Source organism: Mustela putorius, unplaced genomic scaffold (genome assembly GCF_011764305.1).
Source record: "Mustela putorius furo isolate JIRA1106 unplaced genomic scaffold, ASM1176430v1.1 tig00003909_pilon_pilon_pilon, whole genome shotgun sequence".
NCBI classification, from domain to species: Eukaryota; Metazoa; Chordata; class Mammalia; order Carnivora; family Mustelidae; genus Mustela; species Mustela putorius.
This window is the reverse complement of record NW_025422057.1, coordinates 295887-313032: the sequence shown is the minus strand read 5'-3', so window position 1 is coordinate 313032 and position 17146 is coordinate 295887. Positions and strand designations below refer to the sequence as shown.

The window sequence follows — 17146 nt, the reverse complement described above, 5'->3', positions numbered from 1 at the left end:
ATCTCTGTCAGATAAATAAAGAAAAAATCTTAAAAAAAAAAAAATTGGGCAAAGGAGGGGTGCTTGGCTGGCTCAGTTGGAAGGACATGAGACTCTTGTTCTTGGCATCATGAGTTTGAGCCCTATGTTGGGTGCAGAGATGACTATAAAAAAGTAAGCTTTTAAAAAAGGATCGGACAGAAATTTCCCCAATAAAGATATGCAAGTGGGGGACGCCTGGGTGGCTCAGTTGGTTAAGCAGCTGCCTTCGGCTCAGGTCATGATCCCAGGGTCCTGGGATCGAGTCCCACATTGGGCTCCTTGCTCGGCAGGGAGTCTGCTTCGCCCTCTGCCTCTGCCTGCCTCTTTATCTGCCTGTGCTCGCTCGCTCTTTCTCCCTCTGTCTCTGACAAATAAATAAAATCTTAAAAAAAAAAAAAAAGATATGCAAGTGGCCAGTGCCCACACACAGAGGTGCTCGATATCATTATTCACTAGGGAAATGTGGACACACTTCCTACGTACTAGAATCCCTATGACCGGACAGGCAGTGTGTCAGCAAGTGTTGGAATACCCGCACTAGGGCCAACTGCTGGGTGACCACTGGCAGACTATAAAGGGACAGGATAGCAGAAAACATAACACAGGGTAATTTTCAGGGGGATAGAGCCAGTTCACAGGGCAAGGACAGTGACGGTGCAACCTGAAAATGGGGCTGCAGCCTTGAGTCCTTGCAGTCACCTGGAGAGGGCAGCGTCTAGCCAGCTGGTCTGCTGAAAGTGGCCATGGCCCGTGCTAGGAGGCTTCTTTCACCCAAGGATGAGCATACAGATATGTCCCTCATGGTCCCATGGTCAAATCCCTGAAGGTGGCATAGGGCTGCCTCGTCAGGGGCAGTGGGCATTTCACTCGAGACTCCAGTAAGCTCCAAACAGCCCACAAAAACCCACGTCTCCAGCCCTGCTTACAGGTGCTGCTTGCCACCAGAAACTAAGGTGCCAGAAGCCGTAACTCCAAAGAAGCCCCACTGACCCAGTTCTGGACCAGTCTGATTCAGTTCAGACACTGCACTAACCTTGCAGGTGACCTCAGGATCATGACCATGTCATTGTCATAACAAAGACACTGAGCCTGGGTGGCTCAGTTGATTAAGCCTCTGCCTTCAGCTCAGGTCATGATCTCAGGGTCCTGGAATCGAGCCCATCGGGCTCCCTGCTCAGCAGTGAGTCTGTTTCTCCCTCTGCCTCTGTCTGCTGTGTTGCCCCCTCCCAAATAAATACATAAAATCTTGAAAAAAAACCCCAAACACCTATTAGTGCACTGACAAATCCACCTGTACCCATTTAAGGGAAAAAAAGAGGTGGCAGTCTGAATCCAAGACAGCACCTCTTCCTCTTCCCTAAAAAACCCCTAGTCAGCTTGCTTACCAGCCCTTTAATTACCCTAACCCCATATAGCCCTGACCATGAGACCAAATCAGGAAGAAGATACCTTCAGAGCTTGAGCTCCTCCTCTCCATTCTCTGGTCATTGAATAAATTACCAGCTTGCTGTGAAATACCGCTTGGTTATTTCACAAACAGTCTTGAGTAGGAAAAGAACAGGCCACTTTGGTAACCGTTGGGCCTCTCAGGTTCCACCACCTGCCCTCACCGTAGGCATACCTGTGAGAAACCCAGACAACAGCAGCCACTTTGCTGAGTTTGGGGCCTCAAAGAATCTTTAATCTGTGGGCTGAAGTATCCCCAGTGGTAGACCAGACGTCTGGGACACTGGCCGCAGCACAGTGACACTGTTGAGTTGAACCCTGGGGGGAAGAATCAGAAGTCATGTGGGAGAACCTCTGAGAAGGAAGCCCCCAGGGGCCAGCAGCTTTGCTTCAGGAGCTGGCAGGGGGTAAATTTTCCCCCAAAGAGAGAGCTGTTCCTCTCAACAAACAGGTGACACTGGGGGCAGGGTGACTGCACCCAAACATATGCGGACTCAGTCAGACTGCCTGAGGTGTCGGGCTGAGTGACAAGGCCAGGGGTCAGGCAGTCAGCTCTGTGAAATGGTCCGAGGCCCAGTGCTGCAGCCCACTTCTGGGTCCCCATGACCTCCGGTTTCTGCCCAGGGCTTTGTGTCCCCACCTGGGGGCTGTGCAGCAGCCAGGTGCAAGCCATCGGACTCAGGATTTACCTCACAGGAGGATCACAGTCTGACGGGTGTTGTCACCTAGGAGCTTTCCCTGTGCGACAGTGACGCAAGCCCTGGGTCAGGGGGCAGTGCACAGCCAGCTGTCAACGACCGTGTTGGGGAGCTGGGATGGGTGCAGAATGACAGCAGGCCGTTCCTGGCAGTCACTCATGGGCGCCTTGACCTGCTTGGTTTCTTATATGACCAGCCACAGAAACCGTTCAGTATCAGGAGAGGGGGCAGCCTTGGTCTGGGCACTCTGCAAGGATTTTCAGACACCACCTTCTGCCGATGGCAACACCTCTCCCAACATCATTCTTCAAAAACCCATGCACCCCTTGCATGTATGTTTCACTGTGAATCACATATTTATGTATATTTCTATGTCCATTTTCTGAATGCCATAAGGGGGATTTGTCTTTATTCTGGGGCAAGTTCTGAGCACCTTGAATTTGTTGAACAGGTTCCCTCATGTTTAAGAAGCTGTTCAATTACCAGTACTGGCCCTAGGCCATTCTGGCAGCAGCTTGGACATCTGTCTTTGCACAGAGGGATTCTGGAAGAAGGCACAGTTGGAGGTGGGTCTCCAGCACCCAGAATGCTGACCCTCCCCACTCCTGTCCATTCTTTGGCTTCAAAAATACTAGCAGCCAGACCTATATGCTGCAGGAAGAACACTGGAAGACCTTACTGGGGAGCCTGGCCAGCCCAAAGGAAGGACTTAGAGATACTGATGGGGGGTTCCCCATTTAACAGCTCCCCACCCTGAGCAGTGCAGAGTCAAGCTCAAATTCAATGAGCCCCACTTACAAACCTATTTCCAAACATCCCTTTGGCCTATTCCTCCTCATGAGCAAACAGACACTATTCGCCTGCGTGTAAAGTGTCTTCCTGGAGGATAGAAACAGAAGAAACAATTTGGAGCAAACCTCCCAAAGCAGGAGAATGCCACTTCAGAGTTTCTTTTTATATCCTCAGACATCGCTTCCTTGAAGAACAGCACATTTCTCTAAAAACAGACGTGTGGAGGAAGAACTCTTGGAAATTAAACTCTGTGACAGCAAAAACAAAAGCCTCATGGGGAGAAATCCTGCAGAAAGCAGAGCAACAGGTAAAGATGGAAAACAGGAGCGAATACACTGAGCATCCAGGGTTCAGTCTGGAACCTCTGATGTCCTAAAGTAGGAATTTCATTTTATTTTTTTAAGATTTTATTCATTTATTTGACACATACACAGTCAGTGAGAGAGGAAGCACAAGCAGGGGGTGTGGGAGAGAGAGAAGCAGACTCCCTGCTGAGCAGGGAGCCTACTCAGAGCTCGTTCCCAGGACCCTGGAATCATGACCTGAGCCGAAGGCAGACACGTAATGACTAAGCCCTCCAGGTGCCCCTAGAGTAGGAATTTGAGAAAGCTTAACAGCACATGGGGGATAAATCATTGGTGGAAACAACTGATTAGTGAAATAACCCATGAAAGAAGTTCCCAGGACTGATGGACAGAGTTTCCAGACTTTGAGTTCCCAACATATTGAAAGTCCAGGCACATGGAGGCACCACACTGTGAAATTTCAGCAAATGATCCTAAATATTTGAAGGGCAGAACAAGCCACTGTGGTAAAGGATTATAAATTTGAGTGCCTGTGAATCTTCTTTTTTTTTTTTTTTAAGATTTTATTTATTTGAGAGAGAGAGAGGGAGCGCGCACGAATGGGGGGATGGAGAGCGGAAGAGGGACAAACAGACTCTCTACTAAACGGAGAGCCCAATGCAGGGCTCAACTCCATGACCCTGAGATCATGACCTGAGCTGAAAGTCAGATGCTTGACCCACTGAGCCACCCAGGTGCCCTTGCCTGTGAGTTTCCTAACCGCACTCCTAGAAGGGATGAGACAATGCCTTCACAGCCTGCAGGAGGAGGTCTCTAACCTAGAGTTCTATGCTTAGGCAAACTACAAATCAAGTGTGAGGGCGAAACCAAGACATTTTCAAGTTCGCAGTATTTAAAAAAAAATGATCTCCCAGACACCTCTTCTCAGTTTCACCCAAACAGGTGAGTGAATTAAGAAACAAGAATAGATGGCCGAGGAGAGCCCGCACAGGGGGACAGGAGGGAATCCTCTGGGACATGGAGAGGGGAAAACCCAGACAGAGACCATCTACCCAGTCTGGAGCTGACTTAGGAGTGGTAGCTGAAGGCTGCAGAGCCTCCCATCTCGGCCACCCTCACTGGCTGGAACACGGGGCCACAAAGTCCACGGAAGCCTCCCAGTGGGTTAGGACAGCAGGATCTAGCGCATGACTAAGAAGGAATGACGTGCCCTAACACCCTGTTACAGGAAAGCCTTTGGGCAGAGGGCAGAAGCTTTCTAACCCTCACAAGACAGTAGAGAACAGACCTCCCTGAATTAGGGCAGTTCTCTAGAAAGGCCTGCGTGCTTGAATACGCACGAAATGTCTCCTGGGGCGGGTGGCGGGGAAGGGGCCCCTTTCTCTTGAACTTTGTACCTCGTGTGTATAAACTCCTGTGCCCACACACACTCAGAAGAGCCCCACTTCGGACGCGCTCAGCTCTCCCCGCCCCACCCTGACACCACTGCCCGCCTCGGACTTGCATCCAAAGGCTCCCCGGGGTCCCGGGCGAAGGCGCTCACCGCGCTTTTCGGCGGCAGGAGAGAGGCGCCTCCTCCACCTTCTGGTCGCCTCCCCCACGTCTCCTTCGGAAGGAGACACGAGCCGCCCGCACGGCCGGCGCCATCCGCCCTCCGAGGGGACACGCGCCCACGCCGACCAGCAGCAGGCCCGCGCCCCGCACAGGCCGACGGCGGGCACACTCCCACCCAGCGGCGCTCGCCCACACTCCGCCCCGCGGCCCAAACGTGGGCGGTGTCTCTCGCGGAAGCCCCAGGCCCAGCCCATACGGTCACGTGGTGTGGGCGCAGCCCGGGCGTGGCCTCCGCCGTGCTCCTCGCTCCACCTACCCGCCCCGCCCCTCGCTATCGCTCCGCCCCTCCTCGCCCCGCTCGTCCACCTCCAGCTCCGTCCCGCCCCTCCGTCCACCTCGAGCCCTCGCCCCGCCCCTCCCCATCGCCCCGCCTCCAGACCCGCCTCTCCCAACTTCAGCCCTCGCCCCGCCCCATAGCCCCGCCTCCAACTCCTCCCCTCCCGTCCGCCTCGAGCCCTCGCCCCGCCCCTCCCTATCGCTCGAGTCCCGGCTCGCCCCCGCCCCCAGTCCGGTCGCCGGCCTCCGGGTGCGCGCACCCGGTCCCACCCATCCCCATTGCTGCGCCTCCAGCCCCGCCCCGCGCCCCGCCTCCAGCCCCGCCCCGCGCCCCACCTCCCGCCCCTGCCGGGGATCCTCTGCGCTCTCCGCGCTTTGGGGCGGCGGGGGCGCACGGGGACTGCCCGGGACGGCGCGATGGAGTCGAGCGGAGGCCGCGCGGAGGGCTCGGGCCGCGGCCCGCGGGTGCTGGTGGTGGGCGGCGGAATCGCGGGGCTGGGCGCTGCGCAGAGGCTCTGCCGCCACCCGGCCTTCCCGCAGCTGCGGGTCCTGGAGGCCACTGCCCGCGCCGGCGGCCGCATCCGCTCGGAGCGCGGCTTCGGTAACGGCCTCTCCCGGAACCCCTTCCCCGAGCCCATTTCCGGAGCCCAACGGGTGCGGCCCGGGCTCTGCCGCTCCCGGGCAGCCCTGCACCCGGGGTTGGCCGACCCGGAAGCCTTGCCTGCCCGCTCTCCCCCCTCCCGCCCCGCCCAGGAATGAGGCCGAGTTCACTGGTGCCCGAAACTCAGCCGTCCCGTTGGCAGGGCCGGCCCCTGCCGGGGAGGGTAGCCTGTGTCTCTGCAGTCCTTCTGGTTGTGTCCCTCGAGGAGCTCCTCCTCCAGCCTCCGGGTCACCCCCAGGCACCCCTTCTGCCCCCGTAGCGGCTCTCTAAATGTCCTCTGAAGGCGGGCGCAGGCCAAATGTTCCCCTAAAACTAGGTCTGAGCAGGCCCTAGGACTGTAGTCTTCAGGGACCTTGTGTCCTCTGTTGGGGCTTTCAGAGCATGTTTGGGGAGGGCGGGGCTGGTGCGGTCCAGGAGAAGGGCTCAGGGTTGGCCTTTGTGGGGAGAGAACCTCCAAGTCTCATCTGCTGCCCCTGCCAGGTGGTGTGGTAGAGCTGGGTGCCCACTGGATCCACGGGCCCTCACAGGGCAACCCGGTCTTTCAGCTGGCTGCCAAGTACCAGCTGCTGAGGGAGAAGGACTTGTCAGAGGAGAACCAACTGACCGAAACTGGGGGTCATGTGGGCCTGCCCTCCGTGTCCTATGGCAGCTCTGGGGTAAGTGTGAGCCGTGAGCTGGTAGTGGAGATGGCGAGTCTGTTCTACGGTCTCATAGACCAGACTCGGGAGTTCCTACACTCGGCGGATGCCCCAGTGCCCAGTGTTGGGGAGTACCTCAAGAAGGAGATCCGTCAGCGTGCGGCCAGCTGGCCTGAGGATGAGGAGACCAGGAAGCTCAAGCTGGCCGTCCTCAACAGCTTCTTCAACGTGGAGTGCTGTGTGAGCGGGACCCACAGCATGGACCTGGTGGCCCTCGTGCCCTTCGGGGAGTACACCGTGCTGCCAGGGCTGGACTGCACCTTTCCTGGGTATGTGCATGTCCCACCCACCGAGTCAGCCCTCCGTGCGCCGCCTCCAGGCACCCAGGCTTCTCTCCATACCCCCTTGTCCACCTTCATGTACCCTGGGACCCTCTCCATGTACCCAGGTCCCCTCTGAGCCTCCCCCCCTTTATGGACCCTGGTCCCTGTCCAGGTACTCTGGTTCCCCTCCATGCACCCTGGGACCCTTTCCATTTACCGGTTGAGCTTCGGGAAGTAGGGGAAGGGTGAGAGGCCAGGAGGCCATTGGTCTTCCTCGTTTCAGAGAGATTGCCTGTTTGTTTCTCTAGTTTTGCTCACTGGGGAAAAAGAATTATTTTCAAGAAAAGATAATTAAAAGAAGGCCGTACCTCTCATCACGCTTTCTTCCTCCCCTGTTTATGAGGCTTCTCATGTGCTAAGTGCTGCGTAAGGCTCCAGCCTCTGTGATGGACAGATAGCCCACCCCTGTGGCGGGTGGCTGTCCCCCACCGAGCACTCAAGAGGCCCTCACAGGACTGTCCCGCTGGGCTCTCTGGCATCACCACCCCAAGGCTCCCAGCAGGGGAGGGCATTTGTGATCAGAAGCAGGTTCCAGGTGGGTGGGGAGGAACCCTCAGTTACCTCCACTTGCTCACGCTCACCTGATCCCCTTGTCAGCCTGGGCAGCGGTGTCTGTGTTCCCGAGGAGACCCTGCCCTCCTCCCACTTCCCTGCAGGGCCTCCTCCGATGGCAGCTTCCTCTGAAAACGCCCACACCTCTGTGTCTCCTAGGGGCTACCAGGGGCTCACAAACCACATAATGGCCTCCTTGCCAGAGGACGTGATTGTTTTTAACAAGCCTGTGAAGACCGTTCACTGGAATGGGTCCTTCAAGGAAGCCTCGTCTCTCGGGGAGACGTTTCCAGTGTTGGTGGAGTGCGAGGACGGAGCCTGCTTCCCTGCACATCACGTCATCGTCACTGTGCCCTTAGGTAAAGCCGTTTGCCCCGTCGGGGTTCCCTTTGGTCCCCCACCCCCGGGCCCCGGCAGCAGGCTCTGGAGGGCCGGGTCCGGTGGTAGCTCCCGTTTTCAGTCTAGCTCCCAACAGGATTATTCTCTCGTGTTTGTAGCAGCTGCGTGCTTTGGCATTGAGTTTCACAGTGAGAGAAAACGTGTGTCTTGCTCCTTCCAGGGACGGTTATGGGAAGGCGGACGGCCTCCGGTTCCCCCTGCTGGGCTTTCTTGGAGACGGAAGTGGGTGTGAGAGCCAGCTCTCAGGTTCCGTCCTGGTGTAATCAAGGAATGGCTCGAGCACACAGTTCTGTTTGATTCTAGATCTGACGCCCGAGACAGAAGCTCTTTCGGCGACTTGACAAAAGGTGGAGGTGGCTGAGCCGAGCTGGGCCTGTGCCGTCTCACTGACCCCGCAGGCAGCTGGGGACGTGTATCTCCCTGTCCTCTTGGACAGAGGTGGATGGAATGACAGCAGTTAGTTGTGCAGGTTCACAACCTGGCAGGGCCCGAGCTGAGGGAAGATGTGGGTTCCCGGGGTTCCTTTGGGACGGGATGCGGCTGTGGTTAGCTCGCTCAGCACCCTGCTCCTGTCTCCCGCACGTGCAACCACACTGGACGTACGAGCATCGTCTTCTGCTGCTCTGTTTGCCGCCCCCTGCTTTCTCGGTTCATCCGACGTCTGTCAGTGCGCCCCAGTCAGCTCCCCACCCCCGCCCCGCCAGCGTCTGTGTTGCAGTGCTGCCTGCGGGGGGCCCCCGCTCTCACCAGTGGATGCGTCACTGTGTCTGCTGGTGTGGCTCACCGGGAGCGGGGACACCGGTCACACTTTATAGGCACGTAGTATTTCCTTGTACGTGAGGGTCGTTGCTGAATATTCCTTAGTTGATGGAAATTCAGCCTATTTTCACTTTTTTTGTTTCACAAAGCATTTTCCATCTGTGTGGTGGAAACACCACTTGTGTGACTGTATCTGTGGCATAAATCACAGTGGTAGGAGCTGCCAGGCTGAGGGTCTGGGAAAATGGGACTGTGGTGGGGGCGTGGGACCCGTCTGTGGGCCCTTGCAGCCTCTGTGGGTCTGTTTCCTCCTGGGCTGTTTGTCCTTTACTTACCGGCTTGCAGGTTACCTGTGTTGTAAGGAGACTGGCTTGTGCTGCAAACAGTCCATCTTGTTGTCTGACTCTGGCCCAGAATTAAATTTTTTTGGCATGCAGATTATTTTTCCTGTGGCTTCTGGAGAGAGCCTGTGTGTTGTGGTGCTTCTCCACACTATCCTGGAGCAGCGGGGTCTGCAGACATTGAGAGGCAGATAGGTTTCGAAGTGAGACAGTGTCCTACAGAGCAGTTTGGGTGGGGCATGACAACTGTCCCTGCCTGAGCAGGTGGCCATGGGCCTTTCACGTCCCTCCACTGCGGTGTTGATTACTGAGGCCGAGTCCCAGTGGCCAGAGCCAGCCCGATTTCTGGGAGCCCAGTTGAGCTGGGGCTGGTGTGGGTCTCGAGTAGACATGGGCTCTGGATGCCTCCTTTTGCTGACTCCTCTGATGGGCATCTGGATGGGTTCCTGTGGCTGTCAGTTCCAGTTTATGAGATTTATGTGGTGTAAGTTGAGTCCACTTGTGAATTCCAGGTTTTCTTAAAGAACATCTGGACACCTTCTTTGAACCACCACTGCCCACTGAGAAGGCAGAAGCGATCAGGAAGATGGGCTTTGGGACCAACAATAAAATCTTCCTGGAGTTTGAGGAGCCCTTCTGGGAGCCAGACTGCCAGTACATCCAGGTGGTATGGGAGGACACGTCACCCCTGGAGGACGTCACGTCTGAGCTGCGGCACGTCTGGTTCAAGAAGCTCATTGGCTTTTTGGTCCTGCCTTCCTTTGAGTATGTATGCTGCTTGAGTCTCTCTGAGGACCCGCTCAGAACCAGCATTGAGGAGCTGGTTCGTTGGCCTTAGTTTGGCTGTTGATTCACTGGGAGGCATTTCTGGGGCATTTCTGGGTGGGTTTCCAAGGGCACCCAAGGGCACTGATGACGGACACTGGGGCTCTAACCACTGCAGGGCTGGATGGAAGCCTCTTGCAGGCAGCCTGTTGGTGTGTCTTAAGTGCTAGAATGAGCTTGTGGCCGGGAGGGCGTGTTCAATCAGTAAGAAAGTGTTTACTGAAATTCCCAGGAAGCTGGGGTGTGTAGGTTACAGAAGGAATTTGAAACATGGAAGGGTCTGTAACTGGGAGACAGTATCTCAACCTGATGCAGTAATTGAGGAAACACCCTTGTGTTTCCTTATAACTCAGGAATCAAAGACCCATCCATGGCTAAGTTGGTTGGCTATGATGCATGGATCAAGCAGTCTACGTGGGCTTGGTGTCAACTCAGAAAACAAGAGCACGAATCATTTAGGGACAGAGGGACGATTTTTCCCGTAAGAGCCAAAGACGTAGCCAGTGTGTGGTAGTCGATTGGCAGATGAGAGTCCAAGTTTCCACACACAGATGTGGCAGGATTGGAGACCATATTCTGGGCCTGGAGGACAAAATGCAGGCATGCCTTCCAGCAAAGCTCATCCCCAACAGCCAAAGGAGCTGGGTGCGTGGGGCCCTCCCACCTAGGAGGGGACCCACACGTGTCCTTTGCACTGAAGAGAAGGCAGACATCCAGGGGCTTGGAAAGGTACCCAGGGCTGCGGATGCGTAGTGGAGCGGTGGCTGGCGTGCTCGGCCAGCTGCCCCATGCCTGGCTCTGTGGCCTGTGCTCAGGACACTGGTGGAGACCACAGCCCTCAGGACGCTCTGTGGTCCAGGATGGTGGCCTTCACACTTTGTGGTCTCTGGACCCCGTTTCATACTCTAAAAATACTGAGGGTTCCAAAGAGTGTCCGTTAGGTGGTTGTGTCTGTACATTTACCACACTAGAAATGAAAACGGTTAAATTAAAAAAAATTTTTTTAAAGATTTTATATTTATTTATTTGAGACACAGAAAGAGAGAGAGAGAGAGCCCACAGCAGGGGAGGAGCAGAGGGAGAGAGAGAAGCACATTCCCTGCTGAGCAGGGAGCCCGAGTCAGGGCTGGATCCCAGGACCCCAGGATCAAAGGCAGATGCTTAACGACTGAACCACCCAGGCACCCCAAATGCTTATTCTTTAAACTGAGTAAATCTATACCATGTTAGCATAGATAGCATCGTTTTTGAGAGAGGGGAGGGGCAGAGGATGAGAGAGAATCCCAAGCAGACTCCACGCTCCGCGCAGAGCTTGGCATGCAGCCCGGTCTCAAGACCCTGAGATCACGACCGGAACTGAAATCCAGAGTCGGTCACCTGACTGAGCCATTCAGGGCCCCATTATACTTTTAAATGAAATCATGTTAACGTTTATTAAATAAAAATAACTATATTTCTTAAACAAAGTTTAGCGAGGAGAGTAGTGATGTTTTGCCTTTCTCCTCCCCTCTACTGTCTGGGGTGGCCCCGGACAGCTTGGCTCTCAAGGCTGTTGGAAGGTGGTGGGGCCGTGCCTCATTCCACTTGAAGCGGATGACACATCTTGACTCAGACACGCAGTCTGGAGAAGGGGTTGTGCTTAGTCTTCAGATGGTTGCGGGTGTTCTGTGAAATGGCACCGAAACTGCAGACGCAGTCGCTCCTCCTGGGCTAGGCACCGTGTGGAGTCGGGAAGCTCGTCGTGGACGTCTGTGCTCCGAACTCTGCCTGTGCCGCACGTTGAATGGGTCGTGCACCCGTCCCGAGCTTGGGCATGCCTTTCATGTACGACCGCAAGAATTATGTTATTTATTTATTTATTTATTTTTTTTTTAAAAGAATGGGTACAGTGCACCCGTCCCGAGCTTGAGCATTCCAGAAGGAGCACTGATCTGGGATCATGACCTCAAGGCAGCCGCTTAACCAACTGAGGCCACCCAGAAGAATTATGTTTATTAATATCACCACGGATCTCAGGAAAGTCTCTTGGTATTGGGAACCTATCGAGCTGTTGGTGGCAGATACAAGTTTTCTAAAATTGTAATTTTTGCTTGAGCACTTAAATTTCCTCATAGGCAGTAGATGCTTGCAGTTGCTTTCCTCGCGATGGACACACTGCTCGTTTTCGAGAACCTGCCTGCCACACACCCAAGCTTGAATACCGGTCGCGTTCTCTTAAGTAGAAATGGTGTTTGTGAAAGGAGCTGCGCAGTTGGCAACTCCAGCCACCGCCCAAGGCTGTCCTGAAGACGGTGCCACACCAGCGTGTAGCAGAACTCGAGGTTTAATACAGTTAATGGTGTGCGCTGCTTCATCTAGGACATTCTCAAGTGAATTTGGTGTTTTTGTTCCTTTATTTATTTTTCATGGGGTATGTGTCATGGCAGGACACCATGTGCTGGTCCCAATTCTGTGAAGGGACAGCCGTTCACTCCTGTGGGCCTTGCACGCCAGTGTGGATGTTGACAGAGTAGAAAAAGCAAACACTATCTCAGCATTGTGGAAAGGGTTGTGGCCTCACAGTCCCTGGGGGCTGGAACCCCGGAGGGTGGGCTGTGGGCCACACCTGCTGTCGGGATACCGCAGGGGCTGAGCACAGGTGAGCTGCAAGTCGTCTCAGTGTGTGTCTCCCCAGCAGGTCTGTCCACGTCCTCTGTGGCTTCATCGCCGGGCTGGAGTCTGAGTTCATGGAGTCGCTGTCCGACGAGGACGTGCTTCTGTCTCTGACCCAAGTGCTTCGCAGGGTGACAGGTATGGAGCGTGTATGGCCGGGCACCGCGGGGGCTCCTCGCTGGCCATCTCTGGACAGTAGCCCAGCTTTGCAAGAACGAGCTTGGTGCTCTGACCCTCCAGGGACAGTCCTCCTGCTGCGAGTGGGGTCACTCAGTTCTTATGTCTGAGGAACTGAAATGGCTTTGCAAACACTTTCCATTGCCTTTTTCTGTTTCTGGGTGTCCTGAGTTAAGCAAAGCGGTAAGACAGGAGAGCTTCTGAGGAGTACACTCGTGGTGAGGTTTTCTTCCTGGGTAGTTTCCTTCAGTTTAAACCGCGGGGTCTTAAAGGGAAGCTGGAATGGGGCCAGGGGCAGTGGGGCCGCACTGACGGGTGTCTCTGGGCGCAGGAAACGCCCAGCTCCCTGCGCCCAGGAGCGTGCTGCGCTCCCGCTGGCACAGCGCCCCGTACACCAGGGGCTCCTACAGCTACGTGGCCGTGGGCAGCACCGGGGACGACATCGACCAGCTGGCGCAGCCCCTGCCCACGGACGGCGCAGAGGCACAGGTGAGGCGTGCGTGGGCGGGGCTGGGACCCCTGCACTGGGTCGCTGTGCTTTCTGAAATTAGGAATCATGAAATATGCATTATTTTATCAGAATTTTATACGCACATAGCCTAAAGCATCAGAAAATCCTGCAGTGCTGGTACGAATACCAAACTTAACAAACCACGGCGGCTGCCAAGGGCCTCCAGCATCCCCTTCCCAGGCCCTCAGAGCCAAGGCTCAGCTCCAAATACCGCATCTCTAAGTCTCACATGCATCTGCCTCTTTTTACAAAACACTCAGTCATGGAGAATTTCGGGTATGTGCATGAGCCAGCCAGACTTTTGGGCTGTGCCTGTGGCTTTTACGCTGTGCAGTGGCAGCCGTGGCCCATCCCCCACACCATGGGATGACAACATCGTTTTACTGCAGACACCCCAGAGTGGGTCTCTAAAGACCAGGACGCCCTCGGAGGATGTGTAACTATAGCAAAGCTGTCCAAGTTAAAAATGAATGATAATTCCTCTGTATGATCTGAAACTAAGGGCTCCGTTTCCCAAGTGCCTTATAATCTCTTCATGGCCTGCTTGTTCCATAATGTTGCTCCTTGGATTTTCAGTTCTTGGCATCCCTGGTGAGTCTCCCTGTGGCAGACAGGGTTTTAGGTCTCTCGCCCTCCTCTGCCCACTCAGCACTTACCTCTGCCCCAGCCTCCCCACGTGTGGCGCAGTGCTCTTTGTAAGACCACTGTTCAGTGTTTCCGTCATCTGCTTTGCTCCAGGCCCCAAGGACACTGTGGTTCCTTCCCTGTCTGTAGATGCGAGTGTGCAACTGTGCGAGACTTTATGCGTGTGTGTCTGTGAGGCTCTGGGCCGGTGTGTGGAGGTGTGGCATGTGCAAGTGCATGTGACTGCGTGCACGAGGGAGGGAGTGTGCAGGGCTCCGATTTCTGTGCCCGTCTTGCCTGGACTCTGCTAACTCCTTCCGTCCTCTCTCACGTCCTCCCCTACCCCTGAGTCAGCTTCAGCTCCTGACGCACAGCCCTAGCCTGTCCTGCGCCCCGTGTCCTGCCTGCCCCGTGTGCATGCACTTTCTGGAACATTTGCTCCAGTAGCTCCCTGATGAGGGGGTGCAGGGGAGGTGAGGTTTTAGAGAAAGTTTGCCTGTGTGGAAATGTCCTTCCCCCCTTAGACTGTATGTTGCAGTCCTGCCAGCAAGAAACAAACCACCCTAAAACCCAGGGGTGGGAACAACCACTTTGTTACGCTGACAGGCTCTGTAGGTGGGCACGTGGGGCCATCTCTTTCTGTCCATGATGTCTGGGGACTCAGTGGGGAAGACTTGACCTATGCCAGGGTCACTCGGGGTTGGGGTGGGGGTCGTCTGAGGCTGCTTGTCTTGTGTGGCTGCGCTGGGCTGGGACACTGACGGGCCCCCCTGCCTGTGGCTTCTGAGTGGCTCGGGCTTCCTCACAGCACGGCTGCTGCTGCCCACGTGGTGGCCCAGACATTCCCGTGGAGGAGGCAGCTGTGTCGCCTCCTGTGGCCCAGCTAGGATGTCAGAAAGTGCCACTCTGCCACACCCCACCACACAGTGGTCACAAGCCTGCCCAGATTCAAGGTCAGGACACAGATGCTGCCTCTCTATGGGAGGCGTGTCCAGGAACTCGTAACCCCATAGGAGCCGCGTGTGGGGAGCCAAGCCTGGTTTGAGGGGCACGTCCCTCAGTGTTCTGAACACGTTCTGCAGTGCTGCTCGGGAAGTCCGAAGCCATGCAGCATCCTTCCTTTCTTACCTCGTAGGAAGCCTGGAATCATCTCTGCTCCCTGTTCTTCTCCTCTGCTGCTTCCCTCTTTTGTGGGATTTTGTTGTTTGGATGGGGGACTGGTCATTTTTTTTTTTTTTTTTTTTAATAATCTTTTTCCCTCCTAACTTCCATGTCTCTGGGTTTTCACTCTTTGTTTTGGGTGAAGTCCTTAACATCGCATCCCAAACCGTCTGTTGGGTTTCCATTTTGCATTTTCTCTTGATCATGGGCATGGCTGCTGTCTGTATTCTTGCTCATGCTTCCTGACCGGCAGAGCTCAGCGGGATTCATGAACAATAAAGCCACACACTTGCCATCAGCTCTGCAGCCACAGTGAGAGGCGAGAGGCTGCGGCCTGACGCCCGGCTAACCCCGGCTTTTCTTTGCAGCTCCAGATACTGTTTGCAGGGGAAGCCACACATCGCACGTTTTACTCCACCACGCACGGGGCTCTGCTGTCTGGCTGGAGGGAGGCCGACCGGCTCATCGCTCTGCGGGACCCACAGGCACAGCTGCCCGGGCCCTGGCTCTGAGCCCAGCTCTGCCCCTCCAGTGCCACGGGGAGGCTGACAACGTCCTTTCCTCGGACAGACAGTGTCTGTCCTGGCTTGAGATTTGGGGATGTTAATGACAGCCTGCCTTTTCTGGTGACTGGAGGAAGCTCTCATCTCTCATGTCCCTGAGTCTGGCCAGGGTCTAGCTAGAGCTGAGTGCGAAGTCTTCTTGGAGAAATGAGGCATGGGAGGCTGCCACTGCTGCTGGGGCAGCCACATAAAGTCTGTTAACGCCTCCGTGTCTCCTCGTTCTTGCAGCTCAGGCCTGCGGCGCCCGTCACACCTGTCCTCGCCAGGCCCCAGGCCTGGGCCACTGCAGGGCCAGGTGCCCCCTCCCTTGAGTTCCCTGGACATTGGGTGCTGTGGTTGCCCCTTGTCCCTGGCGCCTTCAGATATTCTCGAGCTCTCACTGCTGGTCCCAGGACCATGGTGACAGATACTTAGTGGACACCAGGTGTGCGGCGCTGGGGAAGGGCCAGAGAGTGCGGACACAGGAGTACACAGGGCACCCCATCCTGACCTGGGGCCAGAGGTTTTCCAGAGGAAGTGAATAAAAAATCCCTCCAGAGTGCAGAGGAGTGGGGTGGTTGCGGAGTCAGGGCGAGTGGGGGGCATGTCAGTGCAGTGGGCAGTGTTGGGGTGAGTGTGTCGGGATGCCGGGGTGCTCGGCTCAGCTGACCCCATCATACCTTGCTGCATTCTCAAAGTGTCCCAGGAATGGGTCAAAGCGCTGCCACTTCCCAGTTGAGGAGGGGACAGAAAGTCTGGAGGTCAAGGTCAGCCTCAGGGCTGCCCCCGCAGAGCTTGGTCTTCTTCCCAGGACAGGCCCAGGGAGGCTGGTGCTGTGGTCAGTGGCACTTGGGAGGAAGGTGCGGGAGCTGCAGGTGGTGGGGCTTGTGGCCTTGCACCCACCCTGAAGCCAGTGGCTCCTGCCTCCACTTGTGCCTCAGTCTGCAGCCTGTGATGGGCTCTGGTGGGGGCGGCGGGGAGGACCCTGGCTACAGGCATGAGCAAGCGTGTATGTGTGTTTGGGGGAGAGGTCTTGGGGCCATGCCTGCCTGGGCTCTCCTCCAGTCCCAAGTTGGCCCCAGCACGCCCTGCACGGACCCATCTCTTTCTTCCCCTCCTGGGTCAGATGGCCCCTCCAAGGGGGCTTCCCTGCTGCTGTCCCAGAGTTCTGCATGTGTGTCCACTGCTCTGTCACTCGAGTGTTTTGTGTGGGACACCTGCCAGTCAGCTGTGGGAAACCGGAATGCGACAGGGTTTTGTTTCAGGTTTGTGGTCCCAGGGCTCTGAGAGATGCTGCTTCCCTCTGTGTTGTTGACCTCTCAGGTTTCTTCAAGCCGCGTGCCTTGGGGAGACATTTTTTGTACCCCAGGGGACAAAGGTGAGCAGGGCACCTGCTGCCCTCTTGGTGGGACGGCTGCTATGTGAGGCGGGCTGGGGGCTGCGACCTCGTCCTCATTCTCATCTGGTGTCTGACTCCACCCCTGAGTCCATCATCTTGGTCTGGGAGCCGCCTGGGAGGGCTCACCTCCCGCAGTCCCGGGACTGTAGTGACATTTTTGTGCTGAGAATTCAAGCGTGTTTGGGATTTTAGCAGCTTTTCCCGGAAACTCCATTAGAGTAACACTCTTGTACTCACCGTGTGTGGCGGAGTTGCTGGGACCCAGAACTAAAGCTAAAACCTGACGCTGCGCAGAGCAGGGGACCGCGGGATCTGTCTCCGTGTGTTGACCGCGGAGCGGGACCGCCTCAGCGTTTCCGAAGGCTTTGTT

At 55.9% G+C, this 17146-nt stretch overlaps 1 protein-coding gene across 4 annotated transcripts; it reads left to right on the top strand.

The window, feature by feature from the left end:
- The first annotated feature begins 5454 nt into the window (after positions 1-5454).
- On the top strand, positions 5455-15603 carry PAOX (polyamine oxidase). Of its 4 annotated transcripts, none has more exons than XM_045068719.1 (7): positions 5458-5753; positions 6294-6780; positions 7546-7745; positions 9398-9650; positions 12385-12500; positions 12871-13028; positions 15204-15603. In XM_045068719.1, the coding sequence occupies exons 1-7, from the start codon at positions 5570-5572 to the stop codon at positions 15345-15347; spliced, it is 1542 nt and encodes a 513-aa protein (XP_044924654.1). In that variant the 5' UTR covers positions 5458-5569; the 3' UTR covers positions 15348-15603. The 4 variants fall into 4 exon arrangements, with proteins under 4 accessions (XP_044924656.1, XP_044924657.1, XP_044924654.1 ...); XM_045068720.1 differs by having other exon boundaries at positions 5459-5753; positions 12388-12500; XM_045068721.1 differs by lacking the exon at positions 12871-13028 and having other exon boundaries at positions 5455-5753.
- The last annotated feature ends 1543 nt before the right edge of the window (positions 15604-17146 follow it).

Excerpts from the sequence above, each read along its gene's own strand:
- PAOX (XM_045068719.1), top strand. The coding sequence starts at position 5,570 with ATGGAGTCGAGCGGAGGCCGCGCGGAGGGCTCGGGCCGCGGCCCGCGG. Across the intron at positions 7,746-9,397 it reads CATCGTCACTGTGCCCTTAG|GTTTTCTTAAAGAACATCTG; the intron begins GTAAAGCCGTTT and ends TGTGAATTCCAG. Across the intron at positions 9,651-12,384 it reads TTGGTCCTGCCTTCCTTTGA|CAGGTCTGTCCACGTCCTCT; the intron begins GTATGTATGCTG and ends GTGTCTCCCCAG.